Genomic DNA, 24,069 nt, shown 5'->3' on the forward strand with positions numbered 1-24,069 from the left:
CCATGTCGTGTTTGGAGAGCCCCTGTGTGCCTAAACATTGGAGCTCCCCCACTTGTGACCCCATTTTGGAAACTAGACCCCCCCATGGAACTAATCTAGATGTGCGGTGACCACTTTAAACCCCCAAGTGCTTCACAGAAGTTTATAACGCAGAGCCGTGAAAATAAAAAATCATTTTTCTTTACTCAAAAATTATTTTTTATCCCTCAATTTTTTATTTTCACAAGAGTAACAGGAGAAATTGGACCCCAATAGTTGTTGCCCAGTTTGTCCTGAGTATGCTGATACCCCATATGTGGGGGGAACCACTGTTTGGGCACACGTCGGGGCTCGGAAGGGAAGTAGTGACGTTTTGGAATGCAGACTTTGATGTAATGGTCTGCGGGCATCATGTTACGTTTGCAGAGCCCCTGATGTGCCTAAACAGTAGAAACCCCCCACAAGTGACCCCATTTTGGAAACTAGACCCCCCAAGGAACTTACCTAGATATGTGGTGAGCACTTTGAACCCCCAAGTGCTTCACAGAAGTTTACATCGCAGAGCCGTGAAAAGAAAAAATAATTTTTAATTCCTCAAAAATTATGTTTTAGCAAGCAATTTTTTATTTTCGCAAGGGTAACAGGAGAAATTGGACCCCAATAATTATTGCCCAGTTTGTCCTGAGTATGCTGGTACCCCATATGTGGGGGTAAACCACTGTTTGGGCTCACGTCAGGGCTCGGAAGGGAGGGAGCACCATTTGACTTTTTGAACCCAAGATTGGCTGGAATCAATGGTGGCGCCTTGTTGCGTTTAAAGACCCCTAATGTGCCTAAACAGTGGAAACCCCTCAATTCTAACTCCAACACTAACCCCAACACACCCTAACCCTAATCCCAACTCTAGATATAACCCTAACCCCAACACACCCCTAACCCTAATCCGAACCCTAACCACAACCCTAACCCCAACACACCCCTAACCATAACCCTAACCACAAGCCTAATCTTAACCCCATTTCCAACCCTAAGGCTATGTGCCCACATTGCGGATTCGTGTGAGATTTTTCCGCACCATTTTTGAAAAATCCGCAGGTAAAAGGCACTGCGTTTTACCTGCGGATTTACAGCGGATTTCCAGTGTTTTTTGTGAGTTGTTCCTATTGAGGAATGGGTGTAAAATGGAATCCGCACAAAGAATTGATATGCTGCGGAAAATACAACACAGCGTTTCCGCGCGGTATTTTCCGCACCATGGGCACAGCGGATTTGGTTTTCCATAGGTTTACATGGTACTATAAACCTGATGGAAAACTGCTACGAATCCGCAGCGGCCAATCCGCTGCAGATCCGCAGCCAAATCCGCGCCATGTGTGCACATAGCCTAATCTAACCCTAACTAGTTCTAACCCTAATTCTAACCCTAGCCCTAACCCTAGTGGGGGAAGAAAAAAAATATATATTTTCTTTATTTTATTATCTCTACCTATGGGAGTGATAAAGGGGGGGGGGTTCATTTACTATTTTTTTTATTTTGATCACTGTGATAGGTTTTATCACAGTGATCAAAATGTACCTGGAACGAATCTGCCGGCCGATTCGGTGGGCGCATTGCGCATGCGCCCGCCATTTTGGAAGATGGCGGCGCCCATGAAGAAAACGGACAGACACCACGAGGCTCGGTAAGTATGAGGGGGGAAGATCGGAGCACGGGGGGGTGGACGGAGCACGGGGGTGAGCGGACAGGAGGACGGAGGGGAGCGGACAGGAGGACGGAGGGGAGCGGACCGCAGTACGGGGCAGAAAGGAGGACTGGGGAGGCGATCGGTGGCGGGGGGCAGATCATGGTTTCCAGCCATGGCCTATGATACTGCAGCATCGGCCATGGCTGGATTGTAATATTTCACCATTTTCATAGGTGAAATATTACAAATTGCTCTGATTGGCTGTTGAAAGTGAAACAGCCAATCAGAGCGATCGTAGCCACGAGGGGGTGAAGCCACCCCCCCTGGGCTGAAGTACCACTCCCCCTGTCCCTGCAGATCGGGTGAAATTGGAGTTAACCATTAACTCTAAGGGTATGTTTCCACGGTCAGGAAACACTGCTTGTTTGGCGCTGCGCAGAGCTGCAGCGTCAAACAAGCAGCGTCCAGATGTTCCAGCATAGTGGAGGGGATTTGATGAAATCCCGTCTCCACTATGCGTGGAAACCCGCACGCGGCGGCCCTGCGACTACGGACATGCTGCGCGTCTTTTCAGATCGCAGCATGTCCGTACACCTTGCGGGGACGCAGCGTCCCTGCAAGGCATATCACAGGGCGCTATGGGAGAGAGCGATCATCCCGGATGTGAAGAGTTAACACATCCGGCATGATCGCGTCCCAGAAAGTGGGCGGGGCTTAGCGCCGAGCGGCTTCGCCGCTGCGGCGATACCGCCGGCCATCCTGAACGTGGAAACATATATCCCACATCATCCCGTCAGCCAGAGCCACGCCGAACTACTACCCCCTATATCCCACATCATCCGGTCACCCAGAGCCGCCGGAATACTAACCCCTATATCCCACATCATCCCGTCAGCCAGCGCCTCCGGACTACTACCCCCTATATCCCACATCATCCCATCAGCTAGAGCCACCGGACAACTACCCCCAATATCCCACATCCTCCCATCAGCCAGAGCCACCGTACTACTACCCCCAACATCCCACGTCAGCCAGAGCCACCGGACTACTACCACTAATATCCCACATCATCCCGTCATTCAGAGCCACTGGACTATTACCCCTAATATGCCACCTCATCCTGTCAGAGCCAACATTGTGAGTTTGGCGCTGTTACACTGATTAAAATGATACCTGGGTTGGAGAAATCCGTCTTGTGTTTCTTTTTATAATCTGTGTTTTAAGTTTTTAAGTTAATGAGATGCTTCATGCCTGACAAAAGTTCCTGATTCTGAGCCCCCTGCAGTCTGTGGCAGAGGGTGGTCTGTGACGGAACGTTAATACATTGTTTTATTTCCAGCTTTACAGAAGGACAATAACACCATAGAAATGATAAGAATAATAGGCCCCAGTTACCACAACTGTCTACAAGGAAAACTGTTGCTCATAGCAACCAATCACAGCTCAGATTTCATCTTTTGAACAGTTCTGCTGAAATGAAAGATGCTTAGTGATTGGTTGCAGAGTGGGCGGGGCTATGTGGAGTGGGCATGGCCTATACATACACACACTCAGCTTTATATATTAGATATAGACATGTTTTGTTATACACCTGTTTATTTCATTTGTGTGTATTGGAACAACACAAAAAGAGAAAAGTAGGCAAATAGGACAATTTCACACAAGACCCCAAAAATGGTCCAAACAAAATTCTTGGTAAACTGTTTCAAGCATGTGATGCTCATTCATGCTCACCTGTGGCAATTAAGAGGTGTGGGCAATATGAAAATCACACCTTCAGCCAGATAAAAAGGGGAGAAGTTGACTCAATCTTTGCATTATGTGTCTGTGTGAGCCTCACTAGGCATGGAGAACAGAAAGAGAAGAGAACTGTTTGAGGACTTGAAAACCAAAATTGTTGATATTTTTCAACAATCTCAAAGTTACTAGTCCATCTCCAGAAATCTTGATGTTTCTTTGTCCAAGGTGCACTAAATAATCAAGAAGTTTACCACCCATGGCACTGTAGCTAATCTCCCTGGACATGGACCACAGAGAAAAATTGATGAAAGTTTGCAACGCAGAATAGTCCATATGGTGGATAAGCCCCAATAAAGTTCCAAAGAAATCCATTATCCATCCACATGTGAATGAAATGAAATGCTATGGTATGAGAACCCCACTGCTGACATAGAGATAGAAAAGACAGACTGAAGTTTGCCAAAATGTATGTGAGTAAGCCAAAATCCTTCTGGGAAAGCGTCTTGTGGACAGATGAAACCAATATAGAGCTTTTTGGTAAAGCACAGGATTCTACTGTTTACCTAAAACAGAATGAGATCTACAAAGAAAAGAACACAGTACCTACAGTCAAATATGTTGGAGGTTCAAAGATGTTTTGGGGTTGTTTTGCTGTGTGCAAGGCATCATGAAATGTGAAGATTACTAAGGGATTTTGGGTGGCAATGTAATGCCCACTGTCAGAAAGCTGGGTTTGCGGAATGGGTCTTCCAGCAAGACATTGACCCCAAACATACTTCAAGAAGCCCCCAGAAATGGATGGAAACAAAGTGCGGGAGAGTTCTGAAGTGGCAGCAATGAGTCCGGATCTAAATACCATTGAACATTTGTAGAGAGATTTTAAAATTGCTGTTGGGAGAAGACGCCTTCAAATAGGAGAGACCTAGAGCAGTTTACAAAAGAACAGTCATACAAAATCCCAGCTGAGAGGTGTAGAAACTGCTTGATGATTATATGAAGAGATTTATTGCAGTTATTTATTCAAAAGGGGGTGCAACCAAATATTATGTTGAGGGTGCCAACAATTTTCTCTGGCCCATTTTTGGGGTTGTGTGTGAAATTAGGCCGGTTTCACATTTGCGGTTGTGTCCGCAGCGTTTCTTCCGCAATTATCCGCAGGCGTTGTGTTTTCCTATATTTAACATTAGGGACGCATGAGTCTGCGATCGGTTGCATTTTGCTGCGTTTGACGATGCATGCGTCGTTTCGTCGTCTGCGGCTTGGCGCGGTAAACGCAACATGTAGTAATTTTAGAGGCGTCAATTTGCCGCCTAGAAACGTATGCGGTTGTTAGCGCAAGGAATGCGGCAAAAAAAACGCATTACTATCTATGGGAACGCATGCGTACACATGTCTTTGCATACGCATGCGTTTGATGCGCTTGCGTACTTCGGACTGCGCATTCCCATTAAAGACACACCCTCCTGGAAATGTCAAACGCATGCGCATAAAAAGCGCAAACACATGTAAAAACGCATGCAAATGCTGCATTTTTTTTACCATCATGCGTAAGCTGATGCGGATAAAAAACGCTGCATTATCCGACGTTTGCGGTTGTGGATGATACGCTGCGGATTCTATCTAAATGTGAAAGTAGCCTTATGTCCACACAGCCAAGGAAACTCTCAAATTGTTTTGCAGAAAGAAAATAAAGCTGCTAGAATGGCGGAGCCGACCACCAGGCCTGAATGCAAAAGAAAATGTATGGAAGTAACTAAAGGTCAGAGTTCAAAGAAGGAGCCCATGGGACCTTCAGGATGTGGAGTGTGTGGGGAAGAATGGACTATAATCACATCTGAGCAATGCCTGCAACTAGTTTCTCCATACAGGAGGTGTCATGAGGCTTCATTACAAACAAAGGCTTTTGCACGAAGTATTAAGTATCTTTCAGTAAGGCTGCTTTCACACTAGCGTCGGCACGGGGCGGTCGCTATGCGTCGGCCCGACGTGCTGACGCGCGTTGTGAAAGAAATGCCCGACGTGGGCAGCAGAAGCAGTCTTACGACGCTTCCGCTGCCCCATTGTAATGTCCGGGGAGGAGGGGACAGAGTTTCGGCCGCGCATGTGCGGTCGAAAATGGTGGACTGGACGCACAAAAAACGTTACATGTAACTTTTTTTGTGCCGACAGTCCGCCAAAACACGACGCAACTGTCGTACGACGGTTGCAACGTGTGGCGATACGTCGCAATGCTTCGGTAATGTAAGTGTATGGGGAAAAAAAGCATCCTGCAGACAACTTTGCAGGATGCGTTTTTTTCTCCTAATTGACGCATTGCGACGTATTGCAAACGACGCTAGTGTGAAAGTAGCCTAAGCGTGTAAAATACTTTTTCCCTGTGACATTTATTACACAGTTATGGACATGTATGGTGCTTTCTTTGCCTGTGTGGATTGGATGGGTTGTTACATCTGGTGAGAATTTCATGTCAATAGCGCCTTTACAAATACACTTACTGAGGGACTTAGTGACGTGTTCAATAAATATTTCACCCACTGCACATATATACATATAGGTATGAAGATCACTGCACACGTACAAGTGGAAGGTATGCTTCAAGTGGAAATTTATTTATAGTGGTTTTAAGACAAAGCGACTGGTAAGTGTTGATGTTTCGGCTGATACATAGCCTTGGTCACAACGTCGCTGGAAAAGATACAAATATTTACAATTAGGTATATACAATGATTGGTGCACACAAATATATCCAAAAGTGTACATTATATACAATATATACAATGTTTCTGAGGTTGTGGTATTCATGTACAGAGTAATAGCTCTGTGTGACCATGTAACGAGATGTCCTAGGATAAACTATGCAGATAATGAAGCAATAAGACATCTATAATCAGAGAGATTAGTCTAAGGAAATGCATATAGAGATGTATGTACATCGATGTGTGTGCTTAGAATAGTGTATATAATACAATGATACAATACAATGATACAATACAATGATTATTAAAATTGTATGGCTCTTGCCCCACGAGGCATAGAATATCCCACGACACACGGCAACCAACCATACTGTCAGGGTAGGTCCTAGTTACCCCTTCACGTGTATACGTACATCATCTGACCCTTGGGCATCCACATATACATGCGTTGTATTTCATTTCTGACATGATACAACATTCTGCAGTTCTACATCATCATTATCTTAAACCAAGACAGACTCTTCATATTTGGTAGGCCACCTCATTGCCTTATGAAACGAATATATAGGGTATTATATACACTATTCTAAGCACACACATCGATGTACATACATCTCTATATGCATTTCCTTGGACTAATCTCTCTGATTATAGATGTCTTATTGCTTCATTATCTGCATAGTTTATCCTAGGACATCTCGTTACATGGTCACACAGAGCTATTACTCTGTACATGAATACCACAACCTCAGAAACATTGTATATATTGTATATAATGTACACTTTTGGATATATTTGTGTGCACCAATCATTGTATATACCTAATTGTAAATATTTGTATCTTTTCCAGCGACGTTGTGACCAAAGCTATGTATCAGCCGAAACGTCAACACTTACCAGTCGCTTTGTCTTAAAACCACTATAAATAAATTTCCACTTGAAGCATACCTTCCACTTGTACGTGTGCAGTGATCTTCATACCTAGTAGCTTCGGAACCTTGGGTTCCTTTCACTAGCACAGTCACTCCAACTTTTGTTGAGTGCTAGCCATCACAGCCTTCTACATATATACATATACACACACATATATATATATGTTACTCATGCCGAGTGCACAACCTGGTGCGTCATAATACATGTGGCAGAGGCAAAGGGAATCAACCTTGCAGAATTCAGGACATGGTGAAGCGTAAGAGGGAACATCTGGCAGATCTGAGCCATCCTCAGGTTTACAGCTGCAGCACAATGAGACTAAAGTGCTGCCATATACAGTCTCCTGCCCTGAGTCACTTCTCATCTCATCAGCGATCTGTGACAGATTGTGCCCCCTGCATGCCAGCGAGGAGACATTTACTTTAGGTGACAGACACGCGTAATAAAATTGAGGCATCCGCATGTTCCCCTCTACATTCTGAAGGGGTAAAAAAAAGGTTAGTCAATGGACTTTAGGATTTCTACAATGAGGGTAATATGGAAAAATAATCTATTTATTTCCTGCTCATTGCAGAACATGCATTCTCTTGTCTGTGAGGTGAAGGTTTGGCCTCAGATGGAGGCACAGAGGGGTCTTTTCTCACCAAGCATGGTAGCATGGGTTAGGAGTTACAACATGGATGTATCCAATCCCCAGGATATGTTACAAGGAAGCTGAAGAGGAGACTGCACTTTTCCAAGAGTTACACCCTTTTTAAATAATCTATTTTTGTGATATGCCATGAGTGTCTATTGATGGAAAAGCCCTTTAACTACTTGCAAACCACCCATAGACATAAACCATTGGAGAGGTCCACATATTCCTCTAATGATATTCTAAAATGACACTGCAGAGAAAGTGAGAGTGGGGATTGGATTGTCAGACACAGCCTGACTCCCTATAGAGAAGGCAGAGATAGTTTATTACAGGCTCTGCCTTCCCGATCGCTGTATACCTAATGGTGAACGAATGCTGGGTATACAGTTTAGGAAGCACCGACAACGATCATGTGACCGTCGGGTGCTGGGTGGGAGCAGGAGCTGATCAGATTTGCAGTGCAGGCAGGAGACATTTTCTTCTGTAATGGGGGCTAATATGCCAGCCACAGTTACAGGGGAAATCTCTAAACAGCAATAGCACAAAAAGAGGACTTGAAAATCCTCCAAAAATACAGCAAAAAGGCAGAGATCCTTACCTGCCCAGGCCTCCAAACAAACGCACTAACAGGATGCAGTGGACCTAAATAGTTAAGATGGCGGTAACACAGGTGCAAGAATACAGATGAGGCAACCGCTGTTCACACTATGGCAGTGCACAGCATCCAGGTTAACAAGGTTGCATTGCAATAGTGTGAACAGCGCCACATACAAGTCTTTTATGTGCAGTAATATGCCAAGCAGCCGTCCCCTCCATGAATTGGTAGGCTGTGAGCGGTTGCCTCATCGGTATTCTGGCACCTGTGTCACTGCCATCTTAACTACATGGGTCCACTGCATCCTGTTAGTGCATTTGTTTGAAGGCCTGGGCACGTAAGGATCTCTGCCTTTTTGCTTTACTGGGGAAATCTGCAGAAAAAAAAATGTATTTGAAGCTTGAGAAGAAGCCCACCCCACGCAAAGGTCTTTTATGACCTTATGGGGGACATGTGTGAAATTAATGAAATTAAAAAAAAAAAAAAAAAAAAAAAAAAAAAACACAGCTTCTGGTCCACATCTCTGCTAGAAAGTTCACCCTTGTTTGGAATAAAAACAAAAACGTGCATCTACTATATAGGTATAGTTGTTAGGGAAAGAAGAAGAAAATTGAAAATCTATTTTAGTGTTGCCTTGTACTCACACATAAAATACATACAAATAAAATGGAAAAAAAAATAAACAGAAATGACTGGTCAGGAATGGTGAAAAAATGGCCCTGTCTTGAATTGGATCATTAGCACCAACATAGAAAAATCATGAATGCATTTTATTAAATTAGCCGACACCAGCATCCAAGATGCAGCTCATGTCTTACTGTGCTTAGAGAGATTCTGTCACCAGGTTTATCCTTCCCCAATCTGAAGGCAGAATAAAACAGGGCCAGAATCCAGTGGTGAATAACTTACTGGGCTTCTCCCTGTAGTTTTGACAAGTCCTGCCAGTTCTCTGAATGATGAGCTGTGTCTTGCTCTGCCCTCCACCATTGACAGCTACTCTGTAAAGCTAGGAAGCTGCCAATCAATAGTGTGGAGAGGAGCTAGTCACAGGGAGGACTATCAGGGGACTAAAGCAAAACTGCAGCAGAAAAAACAGCGATTCATCAAAACTACAGGAAGTGTCAGCGCTCGAAATGGAATCTCTGACCAAACATTATTCTTCTCCGCCACGGCAACAGATGCTCTTAAAAGGTCATCATGAACTTTCTTGTATTGTGATACAGGAGTTAAAATGTTGATATGTTGATGTATTTGATCATTTGCAGTGATTTCACAGAGCTATAGGGCAGCGAGGAGCAGGGCTTGTAATCTGCAGCATGTATAGAATAGAGCTGAGCGGTCCGTCTGTCCTGGCCTTATTATATTATGGATCTATTTCAGCACAGGATGTAAGTGGGGATCAGGGTAAGGTAAGGGTAAGCTCTCCTGCTGTCTGTCTATGAAGTGCACATAGTACATCACCCAGCTTTGCACACAGACTTTCCTCTGCTCCTAGCATTCTCATGGTATGCCTTTCAGCTAACCCCAGCTTACCCTGTGTTATTTATGACCTTGTTTACTCTGGCTTGATTGTATGCATCTGGTCCACTCCTAATTCTCTGACCAAGATGAGCAGAGACCACTCCTCTCTGCTTCACACCTGAACGCACTTAGTTTTACATATATTGCATAGCTAAAGTCTGCATGACTTTAGTATGCAGTGTGATTCCTAGAAGTGTGTCCTAAAAGTGTGTAGATAACAGTAGAATTAAAACCTGAAGGGAACTGAAGGTAACTGGCCAGTCACTGTAAACAATGTTTCTGTTTATTTTCACTCTCACCCCTATAATCCTTTACTTTATGCTACCTCCCCCAATCCCCACACCAAGTAAGGAACTGTTCATCTCCTCTTCAATCCTCCCCATCCATCTCACCTACTCCTCAGAACTGTTCCTTAACATACAATCCTCTGTCTCCAAGCACAGACAGCCACCTCATGCCCTCTCCTGCTCCCACCTGCTAACACTTTCTCTGCTACTTCTCACTGCTGGTGATATCTCTCCAAATCCTGGTCCTCCTCACCACATTCCCACAGTCATTTCTACCTCCCATCCACGCTCTATCACAAACTTCCCTAACCTCTCTAACCTTATACCCATTCGCCCAGCCCCCGCTTCCCCAGTCCCACTAACAGGAGCTCTGTGGAACGCTCGCTCTGTCTGCAACAAGCTTTCCTACATCCATGATCTTTTTGTTACTACCAAACTTTCATTCCTCACCATCACCGAAACCTGGCTCACCCCTTCTGACACAGCCTCCCCTGCTGCACTCTCTTACGGTAGCTTCCACCTTTCTCACACACCCCGCCCCAGCAGCAAACATGGCGGAGGAGTTGGTTTTCTCCTGTCAGATAACTGCTCCTTCACCCCAATCCCACTGCCACCCTCTGTTACCCTCCCTTCCTTTGAGGTGCACTCTGTGCACATCTACTCCCCCTCGAACCGGCTGTCATTTACCGCCCCCCAGGGCCAGCCACCACCTTCTTTGACCACTTCACCACCTGGCTACTTCATTTCCTTTCCGCGGACATCCCCACTATCATCATGGGCGACTTCAACATCCCCATTGACACTTCCCTCTCAGCTGCCACTAAACTTCTATCCCTCACTTCCTCCTTCGGCCTCACTCAATGGTCTTCTGCAGCCACTCACAAAGATGGTCACACACTGGATCTCATCTTCACCCGCCTCTGTTCCCTATCTAACCTCTCTAACTCACCTCTTCCTCTCTCTGACCACAACCTTCTCACATTCTCTTCCCTCTCCACTCCATGTCTACAATCCCCACCCCACAAACTTTCACACCCTCGCAGAAATCTAAGGCTATGTGCACACTTTGCGGATTCCAATGCGGATTTTTCCGCAGCGGAATTCCAAAATCCGCAGTGAAAACCCGTTGCGGTTTTTACTGCGGATTTATCGCGGTTTTTACTGCGGTTTCTTCTGCGGATTTTCATCTGCAGTTTCCTATTGGAGCAGGTGAAAATCCGCAGAAAAGAAGTGACATGCTGCGGAATGTAATCCGCAGCGTTTCCGCGCGTTTTTTCCGCAGCATGTGCACAGCGTTTTTTGTTTCCCATAGGTTTACATTGTACTGTAAACTCATGGGAAACTGCTGCGGATCCGCAGCGGTCAAATCCGCTGCGGATCCGCAGTGGAATCCGCAAAGTGTGCACATAGCCTTAAACACCTTGACCTACATTCAATCTCCGAATCCCTCCTCCCTCTCACAGATATAAGTTCCTTACACAATGCGGATGACGCTGCAGCTCTATATAACACCACAATAGCTGTAGCTTTGGAATCTGCTGCCCCACTTACACATACCAAAGCTCGCTAAATCAACAGACAGCCCTGGCACACCAGCCTGACCAAAGAACTGAGGCGAGCTTCCAAGGCTGCTGAGCGCAGATGGAAAAGATCCCACTCCAGTGAACACTTCATCGCATTCAAACAGTCCCTCACTACTTTCAAGACCACACTCGCCACAGCTAAACAAACCTACTTCTCATCTCTCATATCCTCCCTGTCTCACAACCCTAAACAGTTACTCAACACCTTCAATTCTCTCCTCTGTCCCCCAGCACCTCCTCCCTCCCCACTTATCTCAGCTGAAGACTTTGCCTCATTTTTCAAGCAGAAGATTGATAACATCAGAGACAGTTTTGGTCAATAACCCCCAGAGCCCTTCCTCCCGACTTCCCAGCCCTCCACCTTCAAATCCAACTTCTCCACCATTACAGAAGATCAACTCTCCACTCTACTCTCAAGATCGCATCTCACCACCTGTGCACTTGACCCGCTCCCATCCCACTTCATCCCAAACCTCACCACAGTCTTCATCCCAACCCTAACCCATCACTTCAACCTATCACTAACAACTGGTGTTTTCCCCTCAAGCTTTAAACATGCCTCCATCACACCTATCCTCAAAAAGCCCTCTCTTGACCCATCCTCTGTATCTAGCTATCGCCCTATATCACTTCTCCCTTATGCCTCCAAACAACTGGAACAACACGTCTACCTTGAGCTGTCCTCCCATCTCTCTTCTTGCTCCCTCTTTGACCGCTTACAATCTGGCTTCCGGTCACACCATTCCACTGAAACTGCCCTAACTAAGGTCACCAATGACCTCTTAACCGCCAAGAGCAAGCGACACTACTCTGTCCTCCTCCTCCTCGACCTGTCGGCTGCCTTTGACACAGTGGACCATTCCCTATTATTACAGACCCTCTCATCCCTTGGCATCACAGACTTGGCCCTATCCTGGATCTCATCATACCTAACAGACCGGACATTCAGCGTCTCCCACTCACTCACCACCTCCTCACCTCTCTGTCAGAGTCCCACAAGGTTCAGTCCTAGGGCCCCTGCTCTTCTCCATTTACACCTTTGGCCTGGGACAGCTCATAGAATCTCATGGCTTTCAGTATCACCTCTATGCTGATGACACACAGATCTACATCTCTGGACCAGATATCACTTCCCTACTAACCAGAATCCCTCAATATCTGTCCACTATTTCATCCTTCTTCTCCGCTAGATTTCTGAAACCTAACATGGACAAAACAGAATTCATAATCTTTCCCCCATCTCACGCGACCCCCCCAACGAACCTATCCATTACAGTACATGGCTGCCCACTCTCCCCAGTCCCACAAGCTCGCTGCCTCGGTGTAATCCTTGACTGTGATCTCTCCTTCAAACCACATATCCAAGCCCTTTCCACTTCCTGCCGACTTCAACTCAAAAATATTTCACGAATCCGTACATTCCTCAACCAAGAATCTGCAAAAACCCTAGTCCATGCCCTCATCATCTCTCGCCTTGACTACTGTAACCTCCTGCTCTGTGGCCTCCCCTCTAACACTCTCGCACCCCTACAATCTATTCTAAACTCTGCTGCCCGACTAATCCACCTGTCCCCCCGCTATTCCCCGGCCTCTCCCCTCTGTCAATCCCTTCACTGGCTCCCCATTGCCCAGAGACTCCACTACAAAACCCTAACCATGACATACAAAGCCATCCACAACCTGTCTCCTCCATACATCTGTGACCTCGTCTCCCGGTACTTTCCTGCACGCAACCTCCGATCCTCACAAGATCTCTTCTCTACTCCCCTCTTATCTCCTCTTCCCACAATCGTATACAAGATTTCTCTCGCGTATCACCCCTACTCTGGAACTCTCTACCCCAACACATCAGACTCTCGCCTACCATCGAAACCTTCAAAAAGAGCCTGAAGACCTACCTCTTCCGACAAACATACAACCTGCAGTAACCACCGATCAACCAAACCGCTGCATGACCAGCTCTATCCTCACCTACTGTATTCTCACCCATCCCTTGTAGATTGTGAGCCTTCGCGGGCAGGGTCCTCTCTCCTCCTGTACCAGTTATGACTTGTATTGTTTAAGATTATTGTACTTGTTTTTATTATGTATACCCCTCCTCACATGTAAAGCGCCATAGAATAAATGGCGCTATAACAATAAATAATAATAATACAGTAATAATAATAATGTGAATGCTGTACAGTGACAGCCCCAGCCACCATTATAGCAGCCAGGCTCGATATCACTTCCTCACACGTCTGCTGCTCCTCCCCAGTTATATGACTCTAGTCTTTGGCACTGTTTGGCCACTAATAGTTCTGATGACAGATTTACAATGTGTGACCTATAGAAAAAAATAATCATTCCAGTAGTCACCTGGATGGACATTGGTCCCGTATTTGTTTAGAAATGATGCCAGCCTTGAAGCATTCCTCCACGAAACGCTCCAGAACAGAGTATGCATGAGGTACATCCAAATTAATATCTGGAATTTCATAGTAAATTCTATCGTAGCCCTAGAAAAATAGAGAAGGGAAGTAATACTCATTAATTCTATTACAGCCCTTTCAGTCTCCAGCCAGCAGAGGGCAGTCTTACCCTTTTCATTTGGTCCAGGGTGATCACAGCCGACTTCCACAGGGATTCTAACAAGCTGAGCATCATCCTGTAGGTGGTGTCGCCGCTGGCCTCCAGGACCATCAGTATGGCCTGCACACATGGAATAAGAATGAGCACATTCCTGGATGGCCCCACTGTGGACTGGCGGGCAGAGGAGAAAAGAAGGGGCTTACTTCATAGACAAGTTCATGGTGGAAATGAGGAACTTCCAGCTCCTGGAGGCAACGTTCAGCTTCGGACACATCTCCAGATAACACGTACTCTTTCAGCAGCATATCGATCTGATGGGAAGAACAATAAATGCACCGCTATATACAAAGCAATTGTTCAGGGTGTTTACAAAAAAAAGCACGTGCTAAAGTTATAAATTAACCACTGCTGGCCTGCCCAGAGCTCCTCCACTCTGGTACTCACCAATGGTTGTAGAGCGACAATATCATATCCAATGACCGCTGCTTCCAATCACAGCCTCATCTGCCATGTAATCATCAGTGCTATGGCCAGTGATTGGCTGCAGCGGTCATGGGAGGTGATCGACCAGGGAGGTGACCACCAGAGAAGAGACAGCGACATGAAAAAGGGAGTAATGGTAATTTATTAATTTATATAGATTTACAGCTGCACTCTCTCACCACAGTCTCTTATGACTGCTCGCTTAGATTGGGTTGTATACGGGATTGTCAGTGACTAGGACTGCACATCTCTGCTCTGCTCACTTACCTCTTTCACCAATTTTTTAACTGGCTGCTGGCCGCCTCCTGCTCCCCACACACTGTCAATTCTCTTTCCAACTCTTGTCATACTGAGGAGAACCGCTGCCCGATTCAAGGCTTCTCTGAAACAGGAGAACAACGGACAGCAAGAGAGAAAGTCACAAATGGCAAATAAATACCCCAGAAAATAATCACATCTACAGCAGAATAGTGAGTGCAGCTCAGGAGTATAATACAGGACGTAACTCAGGATCAGTAATGTAATGTATGTACACAGTGACTGCACCAGCAGAATAGTGAGTGCAGCTCTGGGGTATAATACAAGAGGTAACTCAGGATCAGTAATGTAATGTATGTACACAGTGACTGCACCAGCAGAATAGTGAGTGCAGCTCTGGAGTAAAATACAGGATGTAACTCAGGATCATTAATGTAATGTATGTACACAGTGACTGCACCAGCAGAATAGTGAGTGCAGCTCTGGGGTATAATACAGGAGGTAACTCAGGATCAGTAATGTAATGTATGTACACAGTGACTGCACCAGCAGAATAGTGAGTGCAGCTCAGGAGTATAATACAGGACGTAACTCAGGATCAGTAATGTAATGTATGTACACAGTGACTGCACCAGCAGAATAGTGAGTGCAGCTCTGGAGTATAATACAGGATGTAACTCAGGATCAGTAATGTAATGTATGTACACAGTGACTGCACCAGCAGAATAGTGAGTGCAGCTCTGGAGTATAATACAAGATGTAACTCAGGATCAGTAATGTAATGTATGTACACAGTGATTGCACCAGCAGGATAGTGAGTGCAGCTCTGGAGTATAATACAGGAGGTAACTCAGGATCAGTAATGTAATGTAAGTACACAGTGACTGCACCAGCAGAATAGTGAGTGCAGCAGTAGTGGATTTATACAGTGACTCAATTCTGTAAGGCTATGTGCACACGACGCAGATTTGCTGCGGATCCGCAGCAGAATTTTCCGCGCAGAAACGCAGCAGATCCGCATTGTGATGTACAGTACAATGTTATTCAATGGGACAAAAAAAAAAAGCTGTGCAGATGGTGCAGAAAAATCAGTGCGGAATTGCTGCGGATTTCAAAGAAGTGCACGTCACTTCTTTTGTGCGGATCTGCAGCGTTTCTGCACCCCTCCATGATAAAAATCAGCAGTGGCAAAATCCGCAGAAAACCCGCATCAATTCCGCACAAAATCTGCATAAAAACCGCGGCAAATCCGCGGCTGCGGATTCTGCCAGGAAATGCAGATTTTGTGCAAAAAATTCTGCACCTCTTTTCTTACGTGCGCACATAGCCTAAATTAATTAAACACATTTACAATCTTTCATATGTAACAAGTAATGGCGTGCCTTTTGTGACACCCATCTGACATTTAAATGGCATAGCTCAACTATGTAAAACATTGTGTGAATTCATTGTACCGTTCCCAGCCTGGGGGATATCACACGTGTAACATACCGCGCATGGTCGCAGTCCACCGTGCCTTTATAAGCCTCTATGTAAGTCTTGTTCAGGATCCCATCTCCCACGGCTCTAGCGATAAACTGACCGACCAGCTGCAGAGATAAAAGTGAAGAGAGTAAAATATCGATCCCTTATACAATGTGATCTTACAATGCTGATCTCTCTGCTCAATCTTCTCACAAAACAGAACTGTGCTGTAACGGCAGGTCTTCATCCCCATAAGGATCTGCTCATCTGAGAAAGCCAGAGCAGCTTACATTGGCTTGCAAAAGTATTCACCCCCCTGACTTTTTACCTATTTTATTACATTACAACCTGTGTTTAATATTTTTGTAATACGATTTGCGTGTGATGCATCAGCACTAAATAGTTTAGTTAGTGAAGTGAGAAAAATGTAGGCATAAATGAAATTTATGGGATCAAATAGTTAAAAATTGTCATGTGCATATGTATTCACCCCTTTTGTGATGAAGCCTTAATTTCTAATGCAAGCAATTCCCTTCATAAGTCTCATGCTTAGTGACAGGACGTCCCCTGTGTGCATCTAAGGCTACTTTCACACTAGCGTCGGTACGGGCCGTCGCAATGCGTCGGGCCGACGTACCGACGCATGCTGTGAAATAAATGCACAACGGGGGCAGCGGATGCAGTTTTTCAACGCATCCGCTGCCCCATTGTAATGTCCGGGAAGGAGGGGGCGGAGTTTCGACCGCACATGCGCAGTCGAAAATGGCGGACATGACGCACTAAAAAAGTTACATGGAACTTTTTTTGTGCCGACGGTCCGCCAAAACACGACGCATCCGTCGCACGACAGATACGACGTGTGGCAATCCGTCGCAATGCGTCGCTGATGCAAGTCTATGGAGAAAAAACGCATCCTGCGGGCTACTTTGCAAGATGCGTTTTTTCTCCAAAAAGACGCATTGCGACGTGCGTCGAGCGACGCTAGTGTGAAAGTAGCCTTAGTGTCACACGTCTGACAGTATAAAAACACTTTACCCTCTCTGTAAGGCCACAGAGGCTGCAACACCATTAACAAGAGGCTCCACTAACCAAACACCATGAAGACCAAGGAGATCTCCCAACACCACCATGAAGACCAAGGAGATCTCCAAACACCACCATGAAGACCATGGAAATCTCCGAACACCACCATGAAGATCAAGGAGATCTCCAGACACCACCATAAAGATCAAGGAGATCTGTAAACACCACCATGAAGATCAAGGAGATCTGCAAACAACACCATAAAGAGCAAGGAGATCTCCAGACAACATCATGAAGACCAAGGAGATCTGCAAACACCACCATGAAGATCAAGGTGATCTGCAAACAAGTTAGGGGCAAAGTTGTTGAGAAGTTCAAGTCAGGGTTGGGTTCTAAAAAATATAAAAATAAAATAAATCTGCCAATCTCTGATACTCCTCCAAGCACCATCAAATCCATCATCATCAAATGAAAATAACGTGGTACCACAAGAAACCTTCCAAGAGAGGACGCTCATCAAAACTCTCAGCCCGGGCAAGGAGGGCACTAATCAGAGGGGCAGCACAGAGACCACTGGAGGAGCTGCAGAGCTCCCAAGCTGAGACTGGAGTATCTGTCCATACGTCCACAATATATCGTACATTCCATAGAGGTGGTCTTTATGGAAGAGAGGGCAGAAAAAAAAAAAAAAGTCCTAACTGATACACAAAAATTGTAAGGTTCGTTTTAAGCTTGCCAAAAGACATGTGGGAGACGTCCCAAATGTATGAAGGAAGGTGCTGTTGTCAGATTAGACCAAAACTGAACTTCAAGGCCACCAAGGTAAACGCCATGTCTGGCGCCAAACCAACACAGCTCATCATCACCCCAAAAACTCTATCCCTACAATGAAACATGGTGGTGACAGCATCATGCTGTGGGGAGGTTTTTCGTCTGCAGTGACAGGGAAAATGGTCGAGGGGAAGATGGATGGTGCGAAATACAGGGATATTCTTGAGAAAGACTTGCTTCAGTCTGAGTGATTTGAGACTGAGGTTCATTTTCCAACAAGAAAATGACCAAGAAAATGACCCAAAGCATACTGCTAAAGCAACACTCGAGTGGTTTAATGGGAAACATGTAAATTAGGCTGGTTTCACATTTGCGGTTGTGTCCGCAGCATTTCTGACGCATACATCCACGTGCATCTTGATTTCCTATCTTTAACATTGTAGACGCAGGTGCATGCGTTTGCCAGTGTTTGCTTACGCATGCGTTTTTTTGCGGTGTGCGGCTGACGCACCATGATAGAATTTTTGAGGTGGAAAATTTCAGTCAAATATGCGCATGCGTGCATTAAAAACCGCATTGTCTATGGGAACGCATGCGTACGCATGTCTTTGCAAACACATGCGTTCGAAGCGCCTGCGTACTTTGGACTGAGCATGTCCAGGAACTGATTGAGACACGCCCTCCTGGAAAACACGGGCAAACGTCGCGCTTTTTTAACCGTCATGCGTAATGTGATGCGGATAAAAAACGCAGCTTTAGCATGCGTTTTGCAATACGTTTGCGGAAGAGACGCTGCGGACTCAACTGCAAATGTGAACCTAGCCTTAGTGATGAGCGAACGTGCTAAGATAATGTGTTATCTGAGCATGCTCGGGTGTTCTCTGAGTATCTTGGGTGTGATTGCAACAAACAAACAGGCAATCCTAAAATGTGTTGCTGCTGTCTAATAGCCGCGAATCATGAAGCCGCAGGGACTCGAACATATTATCCGAGCACGCCCAAGATACTCGGATAGCACATTCGCTCATCACTAGTGTAAATGTTTTGAGTGGCCTAGTTAACCCCTTCCATGACCTTGGGATTTTCCGTTTTTCCGTGTTCGTTTTTCGCTCCCCTTCCCAGAGCCATAACTTTTTTATTTTTCTGTCAATATGGCCATGTGAGGGCTTATTTTTACTTTTGAACGACATCATTGGTTTTACCATGTCGTGTACTGGAAAACAGGAAAAAAAATTCCAAGTGCGGTGAAATTGCAAAAAAACTGCAATGCCACACTTGTTTTTTGTTTTTTTTTGCTAGATTCACTAAATGCTAAAACTGACCTGCCATTTTGATTTTCCAGGTCATTACGAGTTCATAGACACCAAACATGTCTAGGTTCTTTTTTATCTAAATGGTGAAAAAAATTCCAAACTTTGCTAAAAAAATAAATAAAATAAAACAAAAATTGCGCCATTTTCCGATACCCATAGCGTCTCCATTTTTCGTGATCAGGGGTCGGGTGAGGGTTTATTTTTTGCGTGCCGAGCTGACGTTTTTAATGATACCACTTTTGTGCAGATACGTTCTTTTGATAGCCCGTTATTGCATTTTAATGCAATGACGTTGCGACAAAAAAAACGTAATTCTGGCGTTTCAAATTTTTTTCTCGCTGCGCCATTTAGCGATCAGGTTAATCTTTTTTTTTATTGATAGATCGGGCAATTCTGAACGCGGAGATACCAAATATGTGTAGGTTTGATTTTTTTTTAATTGTTTTATTTTGAATGGGGCAAAAGGGGGGTGATTTAAATTCTTGCATTTTTTTCACATTTTTTTTTTTTACTTTTGCTATGCTTCAATAGCCTCCATGGAAGGCTAGAAGCTGGCACAACTCGATCGGCTCAGCTACATAGCAGCGATCATCAGATCGCTGCTATGTAGCTGAATTGCAGGCTTGCTATGGACGCCGACCACAGGGTGGCGCTCACAGCTAGCCGGGATCAGTAACCATAGAGGTCTCAAGGACCTCTATGGTTACTATCCTGACGCATTGCTGACCCTCGATCATGTGACGGGGGTCGGCGATGCGCTCATTTCCAGCCGATGGCTGAAAGCGCCAGTTAAATGCCGCTGTCAGCGTTTAACAGCGGCATTTAACTAGTTAATAGCGGCCGGTGGATCGCGATTCCACCCGTCGCTATTGCAGGCACATGTCAGCTGTACAAAACAGCCCGGCTTTGATGCGGGCTCACCCCCGGAGCCCGCATTAAAGCGGGGGTTCTGACCTCGGACGTGCTATCCCGTCCGAGGTCAGCAAGGGGATAAAGTCCAAACCTTAATCCAATGGAAAATCTGTGGTCAGACTTGAAGATTGCTGTTCACCAGAGGAAACCATCATGTTTATGCACACTGAAATTTCCAGTAATTTTGTCCTATTTATTGTTTGCTTCACAATAATAAAACCAAATGTTCACAGTTGCTAGACATATTCTTTACATGAATTTATAGAAACTCTATAAAACACAGTGAAATTTCAGGTTGTGATGTAGTAAAACGCGAAAAATGCCAAGGGGGTGAATACTTTCCCAAGCCACTATAATTACAGGGGATGACTGTGAGGGAAGGCACGGCTGTAGGGAAGTAAACAAAATCGGTGGGGACCACAAACATCCGATACAGGGACATAAAGGAGAGGGCTTAGGTACAGAATTAAGCAGTCTGCCAGCTCCTTTCACACACTGCTACGGGTCAAGAGAAACACAAGAAACATGTATCTGTGCCAAGAACACGGCTGACATTGAAGCTGCTGAGCCCCGGCATGTAGCAGATATGGGACGGTAAAGGAACCTAGTCTAATGGCATTATATTAGTAAGTCATATAAATTACCATTTAAACCAATCTTTGTATACCCCCTGTGATAATTTCCCCACAAAATGATGCTCTGCTCCCACAGTTTTCCAACCTGACCATGTGGACTTATGTCTTCCCTACAAGGTGCAATCCTTTGGTTGGAGAAAAGTCGGAGAATTCGACTGAAATGTCACTCTTGCTTCATTGCTAATAATTATAGACTTTCGCTCACCAAGTGTGAGTATATTTATAAGGAGTGGTATCCTACTGGTGCAACCAATAAACCACAGAGGTGCCGTACATTCACAAAAGATCAATGTTTGGACAAGCTATTGCTGCAGTGTCCCTCTTTATCATGCTTCCTCCCACCCATTTCCCACCTATCCCAAGTTCATTTTTCAGTCTAAGGGTTCGTTCAGAAATCTGTGCACATCGATCCAAGATCAGACAGCAATGCATGGACTGGCTGCAGCTCTCCCACCAAAGCGTGACAGGTTCATTTCTATAAGGCGGTCATGCTCGGGTCGGGAGAATTGTTGTCACTCTTTGTGGTCTGATCTTGGACCAATTTGCACGGACATCTGAATGAGCCTTAGGCCTGAGAGAGGTCCATCGCCACTGTACATTTATACAGTTTAGTACAGGGACCCAAAACCTCACACTTGTAAGTATAGCCCATATAGCAGGAACACAATATAAATGCTGTGTCCATTCCGTTTGTACATTTCTTGCTTTATCTCGATGCCTGTCGGGAGCTGCCATGTCTTTGTTTCATATACATAAAAATCACCGATTTGTTGCTCCTCTGACAATCAAACATTAATGTGATGTCTTCCATACTATGTTTGGACTAATGTCAATCAGATACTTTAAACAAACAATTATTTGTCAGTGGTTTGACAACTTGCCAAGCGTAAAGTGACTTTTATCCATCTTGCATCTTGTGGAACAAAGCACAGGATGGATCCCTTTATCCTCTCCAGATAGATATGCAATGTGTACACAGACCTGGGGTGCTCTAGGTGTGTCCAGGACAAGTTCAGGCATCTCTCCCAACAATTTGTCAAAAGAGACTTCCACATCTCGAGTGCTGAGCACGGTCCCGCACAGATCATGCAGCAGCTTTGAGGTCAGCTCCCGGTGGCTGGCTTTCCCTTCCAGTGCAATAGATACAGCTAACATCGGAAGTCCGCACTTCATCTCTCCCAGATTTAAATCCTTCAACATTTCCTGCGAGCAAAAAGTGATCGCGATTATTGAAAAAATAAATAAATTATAAAACAAACTGAAAATGGTGGACCGTAGATAGCTACAATGAAATTAAATACCCAATAATGTACCTAAGACCGTGACACCTCACATACATAGAGCTTGTGAATTATGTTAACTCTAGAGGCTGTTTGGCAGTTTTGCACCAGTTTTCTTTTTGTGGTATTTAATTTGTTCATGAGTTATATTTCCTCGATGCTATTTTGGGAGTTTTTCTGAGTGTTAACTCTAGAGGCTGCAAAATCCTAACCACTCTGCAAGAGCTGAGGCTGGAAAACTGCTTAAATGACAATACCATAAAAAGAAAAAGTAAAATGTATGTGCCCCATCCACAGATAACTTCCCGTCCACTAGGTTGAGACTGCTAAGCCATCCCACCGATCCCAAGAAAAAGGCTTTAAAAACCCCTCTCTGAGCAGAGCAGGTCAGGCATGCTCACCTCCGCTCCAATCTTTTCCCATGAGACAGACAGAGATGACAAAGTACACAACTTCCTCTAGCCATCCCATAAAGAGTTAATGCCAGGTACATGCACATGCCCGAGCTCCGCTCCATTCAGACAGGGCTCTTCAGAACATCGTACTTGGGATCGGTGGGGGTCCAAGCAGTGATTGAAAAGTGTTCCCATAAATAAGAACTTGAAAACATGGCATAAACTCTCTCATTGCTTTTCTGGGACTGTAATATTCATGACCTGTGTTTAGAATTGTCATGTCGGACACTGTTCAGACCAGGTCATCTGATAGACAGCGGTAATTCCGCGTTTGACCACTGTTTGCTCATTGGCGTCGGCTAGTTTTCGTCTGGCTGCTCCAGGGTTAATTTATCTGATCCTCGGATTGGAAGCTGGGCCATGCCCATTTCCTTTAAATGGTTCTCCTGATCTTTGGGCGTCGCCGATTATAGCTTCTGTCTTATCCGTAGTTTTCTCGGTCTGGAGTGGAGAGCTGGTTGTTGGAGAATCGTTGCTGGTGGTGTATTTTCCTTAGTCTTATTTACTCCTTCCTATATTTGTATTTATTTTGCCCTGCATATTTATAGTGTATTCCTGATTGACTGCGGCGTGGTGTATATTTTCCTTTATCCTTGTTTGTTATAACTGTGGGTATTGGTCTATTGCATTCACTGGGTGGTGGGCGGTGGTGGTCAGACTAGGGCTGAATCAGGAGTCAGGGTGAGGGTGGAGGCCTGAACATGCACACCTTCAGTGTAAACTTCAGGTAGAGGGTCAGACAGGGTTTCCCTAGTCTGAGGGAAATTGCAGGGGCCCGGGTTATTAGCTCTCGCCCTCCTTGTATCCCCGTGACAAGAATAGGTAATCAATATCAAATCCCTGGGGTCCAACTCCCAGCACCTCCACCAATCAGCTGACTGTACTATTTCAGGTGGTCAGTGAAGCTCCGCACCACTAAAGAGCAGCACCAGGTATAGCTACAATCTGTGACCAGTACACTATAAGTAATAGGGGTGCGGGAAGTTGGACCACCACCAATCAGACAACGATATGGCCATCAATATAAATAGTTCTGGTAAACTCTACAAAAGTGGGGCAAAGAAATAAATGCAAAATATAGTCTGACATAAAACATCCAGAAGCCCGATAATCCTACATGTTGCTGGGAAAAACCACTATTACTAAAGAAATGCAATAATCATGGGTAATAAACCTGGCAATCTAATAACAGGGTACTTTATAGATACCAGCAGTCAGGAGAAGAGAAATCCACCTGTGACCGCTGCA

General features: G+C 45.1%; 1 protein-coding gene across 3 annotated transcripts in view; it reads right to left on the reverse strand.

Moving 5' to 3' along the window:
- PDCD4 (programmed cell death 4) overlaps window positions 1–24,069 on the reverse strand; it is a 53,290-nt gene that overhangs the window by 2,345 nt on the left and 26,876 nt on the right. For all 3 annotated transcript variants that reach the window (XM_077258048.1, XM_077258046.1, XM_077258047.1), the window contains 6 exons: window positions 22,068–22,289; window positions 16,460–16,557; window positions 14,978–15,092; window positions 14,431–14,538; window positions 14,237–14,347; window positions 14,015–14,154 (listed from right to left, as the gene is read on the reverse strand). In XM_077258048.1, the coding sequence (XP_077114163.1) occupies window positions 14,015–14,154; window positions 14,237–14,347; window positions 14,431–14,538; window positions 14,978–15,092; window positions 16,460–16,557; window positions 22,068–22,289 (794 nt within the window). The remainder of the gene's footprint in view (window positions 1–14,014; window positions 14,155–14,236; window positions 14,348–14,430; window positions 14,539–14,977; window positions 15,093–16,459; window positions 16,558–22,067; window positions 22,290–24,069) is intronic.

Source organism: Ranitomeya variabilis, chromosome 4, assembly GCF_051348905.1.
Source record: "Ranitomeya variabilis isolate aRanVar5 chromosome 4, aRanVar5.hap1, whole genome shotgun sequence".
Classification (NCBI taxonomy): Eukaryota; Metazoa; Chordata; class Amphibia; order Anura; family Dendrobatidae; genus Ranitomeya; species Ranitomeya variabilis.